This window comes from Galeopterus variegatus, unplaced genomic scaffold, assembly GCF_000696425.1.
Source record: "Galeopterus variegatus unplaced genomic scaffold, G_variegatus-3.0.2 Scaffold643, whole genome shotgun sequence".
NCBI lineage: Eukaryota > Metazoa > Chordata > Mammalia > Dermoptera > Cynocephalidae > Galeopterus > Galeopterus variegatus.
This window is the reverse complement of record NW_007726754.1, coordinates 338,048-351,708: the sequence shown is the minus strand read 5'-3', so window position 1 is coordinate 351,708 and position 13,661 is coordinate 338,048. Positions and strand designations below refer to the sequence as shown.

Genomic DNA, 13,661 nt, shown 5'->3' with positions numbered 1-13,661 from the left:
CCAAGTTGCTTCAAATTCTAGACTCCAATGAATAAGATTCTACATCTACAGATTTGAAGCTAATGTCTGTCCTTTACCAGTTTGTTAATGTATCACCCAGATACTTATCGGCGTAGTAGTTTATCTTATTTCTCCAGAAAATTCTGTCCCGGCCAAGTCTCTGTAGTCACATAATTTAACAGGAATGGTCTTATATACATCTTATCTCATCCCAAACCTAGACCATGGTAAAGTGTCAGTACTAGATACCCATACAGTCCCTTTTCCAGTCACCATACCTCAGATGAAAATGAGATGTAAGTAAAGTATAAGGGAATCGAGTGGGCCTAATACTACCAAGGAGTAACACTGAAGGATCTAACCCTTTGAGAGCTAATAATATAACTGGTTTATTTAGTGGTAAAAAATGAGAATAACCCATACGCTACACTAAATGATATTCAAAGAGAAAGAGGAAAATCCACGCACCCAGTATAGAGAAAAATGCCATGGACTATGAATGTAGAAACAAAGACTCTGCCCTGGACAAGATTTATGAGAATTAAGCTTAGCCTTAGGTCAAAGAAGTGAATAAAAACCTTTCCATCCAATTCGTAAAATGTGAAGTTTTACAGAGTGATGGGTCCCTGCTAATTTCTTAAGGTACCATCCCTAAGAGCTATGGCTACAATACCCTAGCCAGCCTTGTTGTGCAGAAAAAACAATGGATCCTTTGAGCCCAGTGAAAAGGAAGCCCTGGGAGATCAGATCTATCAAATTTAGGCCAAAGGACACAGCACCACTGCTATTGCTTGACAAGAGTGACAACCTCTCCAGGAAAGAATAGCTGGGCAAGAAGAGATTGGCTCAGCTATATACTCTCTTGGGATGGCAGGACAGAGTACTCAGAGATGAACAAGGAAATCAGAGGTCCCATGAAAGAGCCAATAATCATTCTGCATACCAGTGTAATAAGCCTTCTCATCAGATCTTGAGACTAAGACTGCCAGAGAAGACAAAAATCTAAGAACTGGGGATCCCATTAACAGCTGATAAGACAATATTTTTCTCTACTTCTGAAGACCAGTGTCCTCACCTCATTTTTACTTATAGATACTATTTTAGTCAACTGTGAACCTTAGCTTGAACTAATATAAAAATATATACATGTTCATGTCTGGAGATCAATGTTATCATTTAGGACCCACGTAGTCAGTGTAAAGTATGAAGACTTCGCTAGCTTAAGACAGTCTATGTGGCATTCCAGGAACAATCATTCTAACGAAATACAGACTGAAGATTAGTCCCCTGAAATGAAGTTACAATCAGCAATTCACATACTTATTCAAGCACATTATCTATTACTGGGAAGCAACAAGAAGGACAAGCTTCAGGGACTTCAGCCTAAATAAACTGATGTTTATACTTACAAGAATAAACAATTCTAATGGATATGCTAATAATCATTCCTTATTTACAGACATTAGTACTCTAAACTTGACCTACTGCTATACACACACAGATACAAGATGATGTATTTTATCTATCTTGCTAAGACAACAGCAGAGAGAAGGTAGGGGGACCCTAATACTCCAAACTATTAGAACTCGACATTAAATAAAGGGGGGAAAAATCTACATAAACACTTCCTATTCTTTTATACTGTAAATAGAAGGGATAGGAAGGCTGCCCAGCCAATATGTCAATTCTCGCCGCTGAGTTACACAGTAATGTGTTTACAGAGTCAAAGAAAATTTCAAATCATACAATTTCATGCCAGTTTGGATAACCCAACATCCTATTAGTTTTCCAAATTCCAAAAGGTTGTCTCGAAAGAATAGTTCCTTTGAGAAAATAGGATAAACCATCTGTCCAAATACACCTGGACAAACCATGAGTTCAGATTTGGGGACCTAGTTTTTGTTCTTCCCAAACAGACTTGGTAACCTTGGACATGTCACAGTCTCAACCTCCATACAACCTCCTATCTATTTGATGCCAGGTTATAAATCTCAAGAATGAAATTGAGAAAAGAATTCTGCAAGGCACTCTAAGCTCTTCAGAAATACATGCTATCCATAATGAGTTATTTTTTCATCTACAGATTCAGTCTATCAGGAAGCCTCCTGAAGATGGGAAGACATGCTACCTGATAATTTCTAAAATCAACTTTGGACTAATCAAGTTCATCATAATAAACTAGTTTATAGACTCCAAAAAATTTTAAGACATTAGGACCGAGTTTTGATTCAAAATCTACGAAATCATCTCTAAAATTAATTTCCCCTAAAGAATACAAGCTTAATAAAATCATGCAATTTAAAAAGTATCAGAGATTAAAGAAAGTCAAAGAAAACAGTCACACAAGTAGCTTCCTTCATCTCTTACGGAGGACAAAGGGCAGTGTGGAGTACACACAGACAAAGTAATACAAAACCTGCAGAGCTTTTCTAACATCTTTTGTACCTTTTCTAAGGGGAAATAGCCTGTGAAAAACAGATTCTCACCCATGGATGTTGCAACGAGGTATGAAGCCATGTCAAGATAGAGGGTCCTACAATTACACAAGTCCTGTAATATCTGCCACAAGACACACTGCTAAACCCAGAAGTTCCTGTTCATGGCACCTTTTGAACATGCTAACCATCCTATAGAAAGACTATACTGACAATCTACCAATGGCAAAGCATGTACTCTGAGTTTTCTGTTACTGATGGCCAATCTGTGTTGAAACATCCTCATGTTCTAAGTAATTATAACAACGAAAACATAGAGGCTGTGTACAGACGGCAAGTCTTTTCAGAAAAAAAACTTATCAAGGATGCAATATGACCTCAGAATTAAATTTTCCCTCTAAAAATTCAACCTTAATATATCATGATGTAATCAATTAGGGCAACCCAGCACACAATGGCAGTGTCAATTTTTCTTCAAGTTTCTGGACATATCTTCCAACTGGATCCACTTGGGAAGGCTTTTGGCTAATAGAAAATGCTGCCAAATGACAAGAATAAAGCTAAAAAATTAGTGGAGGATGAATAATAATATCTTTAGTTAACCAAACACTGTTTGGGGGCCGGTAATTCCCAAACTATATGGACAACCTTAATTTGGTGAATAAATGTGGGGATCATCAGTAATGTTTACTTCATTTTCTCCCCCATAATCACTTAACAATACAATCATGACATGAAACTTTATACACAAGACTTGGTGGTTATTAGAATATAGTTCACTTCAACTTCAGTCAAAGTAGGAAAAAAAAGGAACTAGAACATAGTTCCTTAAGCATAGTTCCTTAACATTTCATATACTGGTGGTACAAAAATACCTACAGAAGAACATTCTTCCTTTCTTTTGGCAACCAGAATCCATAGGCTCATGCTTACAAAATGCATCTGGCAAACTAACCAACTTGTCCTGAAACAAGTACCATACAAGCACATTAGTTAGATTTTCACTATTGATTGTACGATGTCTAAGAATTCAGTTGTGGTTTTCCTAACTGTGGTAGAAATTACAGAGACAGAGGAAAAACTTAGAAATGAGCAAATCTTCTACTTCATTCAGATAAAAAGACCCAACAAGACTTGGCAGTACACACAGTATATCTTACTCATGATATCTTAACATATATTCTGCTCTAACTGCTCTACGAGAATAATTGGTCTCTCCTTACTTTGGTATGGAAAATTTCAAACCTCATTTGCACATTTCAGTCTGTTAAACAAGTTCTGTTTCATTTAATTTGAAGATTTACTTTCATCCATCTCTGGGAAAATAAAGTCTTGCAAATAGATGATTTTCTGCTAAGTAAAATTTGGCTAAAACCTACAAAGTAAACAATGCCTGAGAGATGCAACAGTTACATAATTTTTTCCAAAGACCAGTATTTTAAGTTAGTGTTTCACCATACCCTTAAGTTCATAAAGAGAAATAAACAAACATGAAAATTCCAAGTGAACACACAGCAAAAAGTCCAATATTTAGTATTAGTTTAACTTGTGGAGTCTCTTCCAACATTTGTAAACAAACAGCCTCCTCCTCCACCAGGTCTCTGAGACTTCTCTTGCTGAGGCTCTTACTTTTAAAGCCACAAAACCAGTCTATGAACTTCCAGTACTGGCCTCCATCCTCTGTTTCTTTTTTTCTCTCTTTCTCACCCATGAGAGCTGCTTGCCCATTGGAATAAGCATCTACCGGTGTTTCTGCCTCTGAATGACCTAAGGAAGCCACTGGGTTGCCCTCCTCTCTGCAGGTCACCAACAGATTAACATCTTCAGGCTGAAGACCCTTAATACTATCTTCAGATTTCCCATTGGGAATGATGTGGTTGATGGCCTCACTATTCTCATTGCATCTCAGAATGCTCTTTTCTTGCATTTTGTATGGCTCATCTTTCGGGGAGCAGCTCTCCTTCACCACCAGGCTCTTTTTAGACCAAAAGGTAGTGGTACGAATCTGTTCCTTTGCAGGAGGTGGCGTGAGAAGGCTAACAATTATAGTAATGAGTCCTGTGACCCAAAACAATGCTGTGGCCACATACATATAATGAATGTCTTTGATGAAGCCTGGCCTGTTATCAGGTTGGTCACACTCTGGGGCACGGTAGGCAAAGGCCAGTATCAAACGGACTGCTCCAAGAACAAAGCCAGCCATTCCACCATAGAAAGCCCCTTGTTCATTGCAGCGCTTCCAGAAAATTGCCAGAAGGAACAGAGCTGCCACTGGGGGCGTCAGGTAATCTGCTACCTCCTGAATGTAAAGGTACATCTGGCCTCCTTGCATCTCCACGATGATTGGCACCCATGCTATGCTGATCACCACCATAAAAGCCACAAATATCCTCCCCACAATCATTAGTTCCCGGGAGCTTGCGTTCTTGCGGATGAGTTTGTACACATCAAGGGTGAATATGGTACTGGCACTGTTAAAGATAGAGTCCAAGTCACTCATGAGAGCTGCAATCATCACTGCCATCATTAAGCCCCGAAGGCCAACAGGAACCAGCTTCATGACCAGGCGTGGGTAAGCAATATTGGAGCACCCAGCTCTGCTTCCACATACTTGCATGCAGTGCTCTGGGTTGATGCAAGCTATGTCATCAGCGAACAGAATCCTGGAAATCATTCCTGGGACAACTATGATAAACATTGGCAGAAGCTTCAAGAAGCCAGCCATAAGAGTAGAGCCTTTGGCATGAGCAATGTTTTTAGCTGCTAGGACCCTCTGCACGATGACTTGGTCAGCACACCAGTACCATACTGAGGCTGGGGTCTGCCCAAGAATGAATCCAGGCCAAGGAACATCTTCATCTGTTGGATTCCGCAACATTTTCAGGGCTTCTTTCTTAGGGTGTACATTACAAGAATTTGTGTTGGAAAGGTTGTATGTCAACAAGATGGAAGTGACATTGGGTGAGGCCAACATATACCTTCTCTTAACTTCCTCAAACCCGCCAATCTCCATTATACTAATAATCATAAGCGTCAGTGCCCCAACAATCATGAGCAGAGCCTGTAGAGTGTCTGTGTAGATCACTGCAACAAGGCCTCCGGTGACAGTCAGCAAAGCAGTCATGCCAATGAGCAGGATGACAGACACATAAAGGTTCCAACCCAAAGACTCCTGGATAAAGAGGGCACCCGAATACAGATCCACTGAGAGCTTGGTGAAGATATAGAGAATCAGAGACAAGGCTGCAAAATACACCTGAATCCTATGGCCACCAAATCGCTTGGACAAGTATTCAGGCATGGTGTATACCCCTGACCGGATGTAAATCGGGATGAAAACCCATCCCAGAAGTTGCAAAAGCAGTAAGGCATTGAATTCCCATGCGCCTACTGCAAATCCACTTGCAGATCCAGATCCTGCCAGCCCAATGAAGTGCTCACTCCCAATATTGCTCACAAACAGAGAGGCACCAATTGCTACCCAGGTCATAGAGCGCCCCGCCAGGAAGTATCCACTCACGGTGCTTCTGTTAGATTTCCACATGGCAAAAAAACCAATGCACATGACCAGGATAAAATATAGGGCCACTATGGCTATGTCTGCTGTCTCCAGTACAGCCCTCATTCTGGTAACTTGTGAATAAAAGCGTCCAATGACAGAAGTCTCCGACTTTTTATTTACTTATAATAACCCCAGCCAAGTCTGTAAACCATACGTGAACTGGACTACACAGAGCAACACAGCAGGTAGTCTTTGTCCTTTGGTTTGCTGTCTTGATGGTGGTGGTTGTGATAAACTTTGAAGGAGACAGTTTAAATTTTCCTCCGCTTCTTAATTGAGATTGAGAATTTAGCTCTTAATCCACTCTCCACAAGACCATCAGCATTTACTCAGGTGCTGGAGGAGAAATTCTGAGTTGCAGCTAAGTCTAGTGAAGCCTACTGTACCAACCCTGCAAGGCAGCAAAGACAAAAGACAAAGATTGAATTAGAGGAGGGTCTCACCAAGTGATGAGGAAACTTTCAGTCTAGCAAAACACGGCGCAACAAGACATTATTTATAAAAAGAAAAAAAAACTTTTAAAATACACTTCAATTCCACAAGAAAGAGCAATCTATGCTATCACAGCTGATACTTAAAGTCAGGGAGAATATTTAACATTTTCACTAAGAACAAAAATTCATCAACCTCATAACTAAGAGGCCTAAGTTCTCCAGCAACTAACTGCCCACTATGACATTGCCCTTTCTTGTCATACTGTGGTAGTCCTGGATTAGAAAAGGCATCAAGATCTTAAAGCACCCTAACGGGGAGGAAAAACACTAATTATTCATAATAACAGAGTGAAAATGAATCTTCAAATACTATGAATCCCGAGAGTATATAGGGCTAAACTTTACAGCCAGCTAGGGTCCTTAATTGAACAGGCAGGTGGTTTTTACTAGATGTTATCATCTACCTCCAAAGAATTTAAACACAGAAAATCAAGTATTGCTCATTGTGTGCAAACCTATTGCTACAAAACTTTCCTAGATTCCTACTGTAAATATTTACCTACAAATGTATATAGTTATCATACAGTAACCCAGAATTTGTGAGATGCCTCCTGCCCTAATGGGAAGCAAGACATTCCACATAAAAAACTAGGAACATATGACTTACAAAACAAACCTAAAATTGTATTCTTTCTGCTAGTTTGAAAACACTGGAAGAAGATAAAAAGAAAATTTTTAAATGGGATAATTTCCTTCCCTTCTTTTTCATCAGGCAATATTTCTAAGAGAACTTCTGAGAACATAAAGGCACTGATTCAAGGTTTTATTTTGCTGAATATTTTTTCATTTTAATGCTTTTTCATTGAAGGGTATAGAAAGCAGGGGGCGGGAGGGAAGAGAAAAGCTTTCTGGAAGACTGAAAAATAATTTGATTATTATGTCTTCCAAATCTCAAAACAGACATTTGTCAACTATTAGATAACAAGTCATCTACAAGTCATCTTCAATAAGTTAATCAGATATTTTTCAGTCCTGGATTAAGAAAATCACTCTACAAAACAGACATTTAAATTTACCTAAAATCAAGTTTATGAATTTGATGATTTTTCTCCTGGAAAAGAGACAAATTCTGAAGCTTCAAAGTTAATTATAATTGCAGCTGACAGATCAAAATGAAAAATACTATTATTCAATCTAATGCCTTCCTCATGTTAACTCCTAAGTGATTTCTCCTTTTGTAATAAGGCAACCTCAGAGTAAAGTGTTTTTCCATGCTTGAAAAAGCAGTTGCTTTCTGATAAATCTAGGATTTTTTCTTTTGAAATCAGTAGTAAATTTAAGTCCTACAAATGATATTAAAGCTACCTCTTTTCAAAACTGTTCAAAATCGACCACAGTACTAAAAATTTAAAAACACGCTTCTTACTGGCAAGAAAAGGAGCCCAGCATAACGCCTGAAGACCAATGCTCTAACCAAAAAGGCTGGTAGGTCTAATTCATAAAGCTGCCTAGATAGAAATGTATTAATCCCACCTTCATGCCTTTTTTATATATTTTTTTTAACATAAAGCACTAAGAAAACTGATTAATATCCTTCCTCCTAAAAGTCAGTGTCAATGGCTGGCATAAATAAAATTGTCAGACAAAAGCAAAAAAGATACAAAGTTGGGATCTGTATCACTTCACACCTGCCAAATCCTGAATTGGTCCTATTTCTATGATCCCACCACCCCCCCCAAAACTTCCGAGTTTTTAAAGAAATACTTCAACATTATTTAGAAAGAATCACCTAGCGCCAGCCCATGGCTCACTTGGGAGAGTGTGGTGCTGATAACACCAAGGCCATGGGTTCGAATCCCTATATAGGGATGGCCGGTTAGCTCACTTCAGAGAGCATGGTGCTGACAACATCAACTCAAGGGTTAAGATCTCCATACTGGTCATCTTTAAAAAAAAAAAAAAAAAGAAAGAAAGAAGCACCTAAATTTTTAATAAAACCTAATCTAGTGACAAATAAACATTATTTAAGAGGGTACTTTTATATGTTTCATTATAAGGGATAGCTCCTCAATTACAATGAGAACTGTGGCTGGCAGTTAGGAAATGCCACCTTCAATAGAGCTCTCCATCCTATTACCCAACATCTAACCTAATAACCTATACAGATAAGCCTAGCTCACTGGTCATTAGACCTTTTTATCAGGTACTGCTCTTCTCTCAGTGGCAGTAGATGACCATATGTTTCCCAAGATGGAAGAGAGAGAAAAATTCCTAGGGAATTTTTTTTGTTTGGCGGGGAGGTAGGGTGAGGTATGTGTCATAGCAGCTGCAGTTGCAGCAGTGCTCAGAAACAAAAGAAGCCTTTCCTTTCTCAATCACTAGGGAGCACTGAATATCAATAACATCATTATCAATATCAGATATGATTTATGCAAGGCATGTATCTAAGCCGCATTCTGCTCCCTGTTGAATGCTCAGACTGTTTGAAATTCCCATGCAAGGCCTAACCTCTAACTTATCCAGAAGAGCAGATAAACTAGAAAAGATGTTCTGCCCACAGGAGAGGTAGCAGGGCATGGCCAAACACTAGCTCAAGGCTGAGTTCTCAAGTCTTTCTGCCTGTTTCTCCTCAGACCCTTCAAAAGCCATTGCTGATGGTCCGTTTCTCACTGGATACCACAGCAGTCTGTAGGTAAGTTTTAAGATTTTTCCAACTTAAAATACATCCAGAAACCAACACCTGGCAAAGACTGGAAAAGGAAAACAAAGCTAAAAATAGGTCAATTTTGTTTGTAGAAAGATATAAAATAGTATAATACAATGCAGCTAAATTTCATACATAAATTTCATACATAAATTTCATACATAAAAAGAGACTGTTACAGCCTTGAATTTCTTCGGCCTTTCAGGAGATAAATTATACATTCCTTAAAAGTGGTTCCAAATAAAATATAAAATAAGTTATTTTTTTTTCTTTCTTTTAGAGCAGTAACCATTTCTTCAATAAAAATACAATGAACATAATCCAGAGTTCCTTTATTTTTAGGAAGACTATATGTGGGAAAATCTTTTCTTCAACTAACATGAAGCGTTTTAACTTGTATTTCTGTACCTATGTGCCTTTTTTCACAGTTCGGGCAAACCCCTTAAGTGAGAGGGGCAAGTAATAAAACAGGTATAGTTACAAAAAGTATGTGGGTTGGTTCATTGGTAGTACATTTAAAAAAAAAATACTTCTATAATGAGAGAAATTATTTGTGGATTGTACAAAAAACAGTCCCCTAGTGGTGATGGGCAGATTTATCCAAACCTCAAACACAAAGGTGTTTTGAAACGGAGCAGATTCCCCTCAAAAGAAAGGGCTTCCTTCTCAGAAAGTAATGCTTTATTGATAGTTTACACAGAATTGGAATGCAATTTTCATACTATTTCATGTATTTGGATGAATTAAATTATAAATTAATCCAGAGAAGTACACATAAATATTTGCTACAGTAGACCAACTACAAAGAGGAAAAAAGGTAAGACCAAATTTAAATCAGCTATTAAACTCTTTCAGATAATATAAAATATGTTAACCAAAATACAATTAGTTAAAATGACCAAATCTCTCTTTTACTATCTAGGGTGAACATATAACTTATCTTCCAATCTAGGAAATTATTCTGGAACAATATGTAAAATCCAGTATGTATGGTCACTCTATCTTAAAAAAATAAAATTCACCTGTCATAAAAACCAAACAGAACAAGGAAAATGATCCCTAAACTCAGTCAGGACTCCAAGTCATAGTAAATTCAATGACACATGCAGGTGCCCTAAAAGTGACTGAACAACAATCCCTTCAGCTTTCGGATCGATTTTGGGGTCGTAGTACCATCTGAACAGGCCCGGCCTAGTACTCCGTCAATGGTAAGGCTTGATGAGTCCTGCTCATACTCTGATCCAAATGAAAAATATTCACCTTATCAGGTAGCAATTTAAGGGTTATAAAACAGACACCTCTGAAAACGTGATTGCCTGAATTATAATCACCTTTCCCAAAAACAAAGAAAAAATACCAGCACACCCATGTCTTGTTTTCTGTCCACCTCAACCCCTAAACAGCAAGAGACAAAGGCTCTCACTACCACCAGATTTCATGATTCTGTAAGAAAGGTGGGTTTAGTTACCACCATACATGTGTAGGTGACATGATATAGCAGAAAGCAGCCAAGCTTTGAAAGGCTGGGCTCCAAGCTCTGTCACTTCCTAATTGTCACTTCCAACCTTAGACAAACAACTAAATCTCTACGAGCTTGAACTGTATCTTTTGTAAAATGAAATCACTACCTAGCCCCTAATGGTTGAATAAAGAATAAGTAACATATAGAAAGCTCATAATATTGCCAAGTATGACAGGCAGGTGGCTCAGCAAATGTCAGTTTACTCTCCAAGTGATGGACTGGAAGTGATGATATCAGCTCCTTTCAAATTAAACTGTCAATTATATGCCAGGCATATTAAGATCTTCACAAAAGTTATAACCTTCTACTAACCAGAACAGTTCTACTCTTATCCGTTTCCCATGGGGGGGGAAGGGAGAGAAGGATGGATGGTTTTCCATGAAAGTAAACATTTCTTCTAACAAAATCTTATTCACCTAGAAAAGTTCATAAACCATCAGATTTACCACTTCATTCATATACACCCCCATATATTCATTTAATCTGCTTCTATCAATATAAAAGTTTGTCTCATATGAATTTTTTTTTTTTCCTTTTTTGTCTTTTTTCGTGTCCGGCAACGGATCGCAACCCTCAGTGTCACGCCCGTACCGGACCGGGACCGGCAACGGGATCGCAACCCTCGGTGCTGCGCCCACACCTCGCTCAGCCAGTGAGCGGGAACCGGTCTGTATGTGGGATCCGAACCCTCGATGGGAGCGCGGCGCTCCCAAGCGGTGCACTGTAGCAGTGCGCCACCGGGCCGGCCCCGTGAATTTTTTTTTTTAAAGAAGCTAATAAATAAAACCTTTGGGGTATGGAGAAACAACTGTAAAACTACCACTGGTTGTAACTTTTATGTGGATAATACTAGATCATGTAAAAGGAGCAAACTCTACAACTTATCTTTTTGAGGGGAATGAAAATATGACCTAACAGAGTACTAGTGCCTGTGATACCACATCATGTAATTTCAATGACTAGACATTTGGGTAATTCTTAGTAGGAAGAGTTCAAGAAGCTCAGCACTATCCACTTGTGAAAGATTGTTTATCAAAAATAAGTGAGTTATAAGTCATGGGGATAAAAATTTTAAAAGCTAACACTGACTTACACCATGTAGGCACTGTGTCCAGACTTTTGTGTGTATTACCTTAATCGTCACAACAATCATGGGTTAAGTACAATTTTTATGACCATTTTACAGATGAGAAAACTGAAACCAAGGAGGCAGTATAACTTGTCCCAGGTTGCAATTATTTGTGTTTAAGCCAGGATTTGCATTCACACCTATTTATCTGAATAGCTTCTGCCCTTACCCACTATGTAATACTAAGTAATACTCCCTTTACTGATAGAAACACTAACAATATTAATTGATAAGTGATCATTCAACATCATGCATATTTTTTAAAATGTGTGTTCTTGCAGAGAACATATCCAAAATGGATATATAACAAATGTTAACGAGGTCAGACTGCAAAAAGAACACAGGATAAAATCCAGTTGAAGTATTTATGTATGATCATACTAGGGATCTTCAAAAAATTTATGGGAAGATTCGTATGTTTTAATTCCATTTTTCCAAGAACTTTTTGAAGTATCCTCATATATGAACAGATATGCATACGGAGAAAATGAAGAGATTAAAAGAAGTCCCAGACATAGGCCACTTAGGTAAGTAAACACACAAACCGGAAAAACCTTCATGAGTCAGTTATAAGAGTTATCAAGGTTCTCACCATCCAAGACCAAACTTTTTGCCTGCATTCTCTTTATCAGTGTTAACCAGTCCTTCCACCAGAGAATAAAAAAATTCAAGTCTCTCACCTCCTGGTGCATACTACAGGCTGTGTTCTTACACTGCCTGTATAAAAAGAGGAGGCAGAGTAAAGTACCCCATGTACACCTCAGCCCAGGCCTTGCATCTGGTCTGCACTGTGAATAGTGGAACATGGTGTCCAGGGGGGAAATAAATTAAGTCTCATGGTCTATCCTACACTTGACCCAGTTACCATGGGCTATATGAATCCATCTAAGCCAATCTTTACCTGCTGTAATATCTTGAAGACATTAGGTTAACAAAATTGGCCATATGATCTACACATACCAGTGTTCTCACAGTAAAATCTATAAGCCACTGTTTTTACTGAATGAAGTGTTTGTGACCACCTATCCTTTTCAGGGGTATAAATAATTTGGCTTGGCCCCCTATAACCTGTTGTATTCTGAACCTTCCCCAGCTCAGAGAATGGCAACTCCATCCTTTTTATTGCTCAGGCCACTCACACCAGTCATCCTCAACTGCTTGCTCACCCTCTCCCTCAAACCACGCACAATCAATCTATTAGCAAAGCTTGTTGATTCTACCTTTAAAGTAGATCCAGAATCAGACTATTTATCACATCGACTGCTAGCACCCTGGCCCAAATCACCACCCTATCTCATCCAGATAACTATCCTGGCCTCTTAGGTTGTCTCCATGCTTCTGCCCTTGGCCCATTACAGGACATTAATATTAATACAGCAAGCAGTCATCCTTCTGATCACAATGGACCAAACAAGCCTCTGGGGCAACACTCTGCACCCCAAATTTCCACAAGACTTGCTCTCCTCTCCTTTTATGTCTTTGCTCAAAAGTAACCCCCCAAACCATCTCAATCCACCCTTCTGTTTTGCCATAACTCTCAGCACCTTCTAACATACTATAAAACTTATTTACATTTATTCTGTCTTCTCGCTACCGAATGTAAACCCCATGAGGACAGAGAATCTTGTCTGTGGTGTTCATTGATGTGGTCTGCATCTAGAACACCATGTTGCACATTGTATGTGCCAAATGTTCATTAAATAAATGAATCGAATATTAAAGACTAAGTACCTCATCAAGACTGCTAAACTTTCAATGTTCAACAGCCATCAATAATGTCTTTTCTAGCCAATAAGAGATGGCAGACCGAAACGGACAAGAGAGACTAGAGCACCACCAAAGTGATCAGCAATCTCAAAAAGCTCTAACTGAGGG

General features: G+C 38.7%; 2 protein-coding genes across 2 annotated transcripts in view; both read right to left on the bottom strand.

Annotated features, from left to right (window-relative positions):
• The window catches only part of MRPS6 (mitochondrial ribosomal protein S6), a 62,246-nt gene that overhangs the window by 35,994 nt on the left and 12,591 nt on the right, over positions 1-13,661 (bottom strand). The gene's annotated exons all lie outside the window — the stretch shown is intronic.
• On the bottom strand, positions 3,824-6,564 carry SLC5A3 (solute carrier family 5 (sodium/myo-inositol cotransporter), member 3). The gene has a single exon (XM_008570923.1). The coding sequence runs from the start codon at positions 6,058-6,060 to the stop codon at positions 3,904-3,906; it is 2,157 nt and encodes a 718-aa protein (XP_008569145.1). The 5' UTR covers positions 6,061-6,564; the 3' UTR covers positions 3,824-3,903.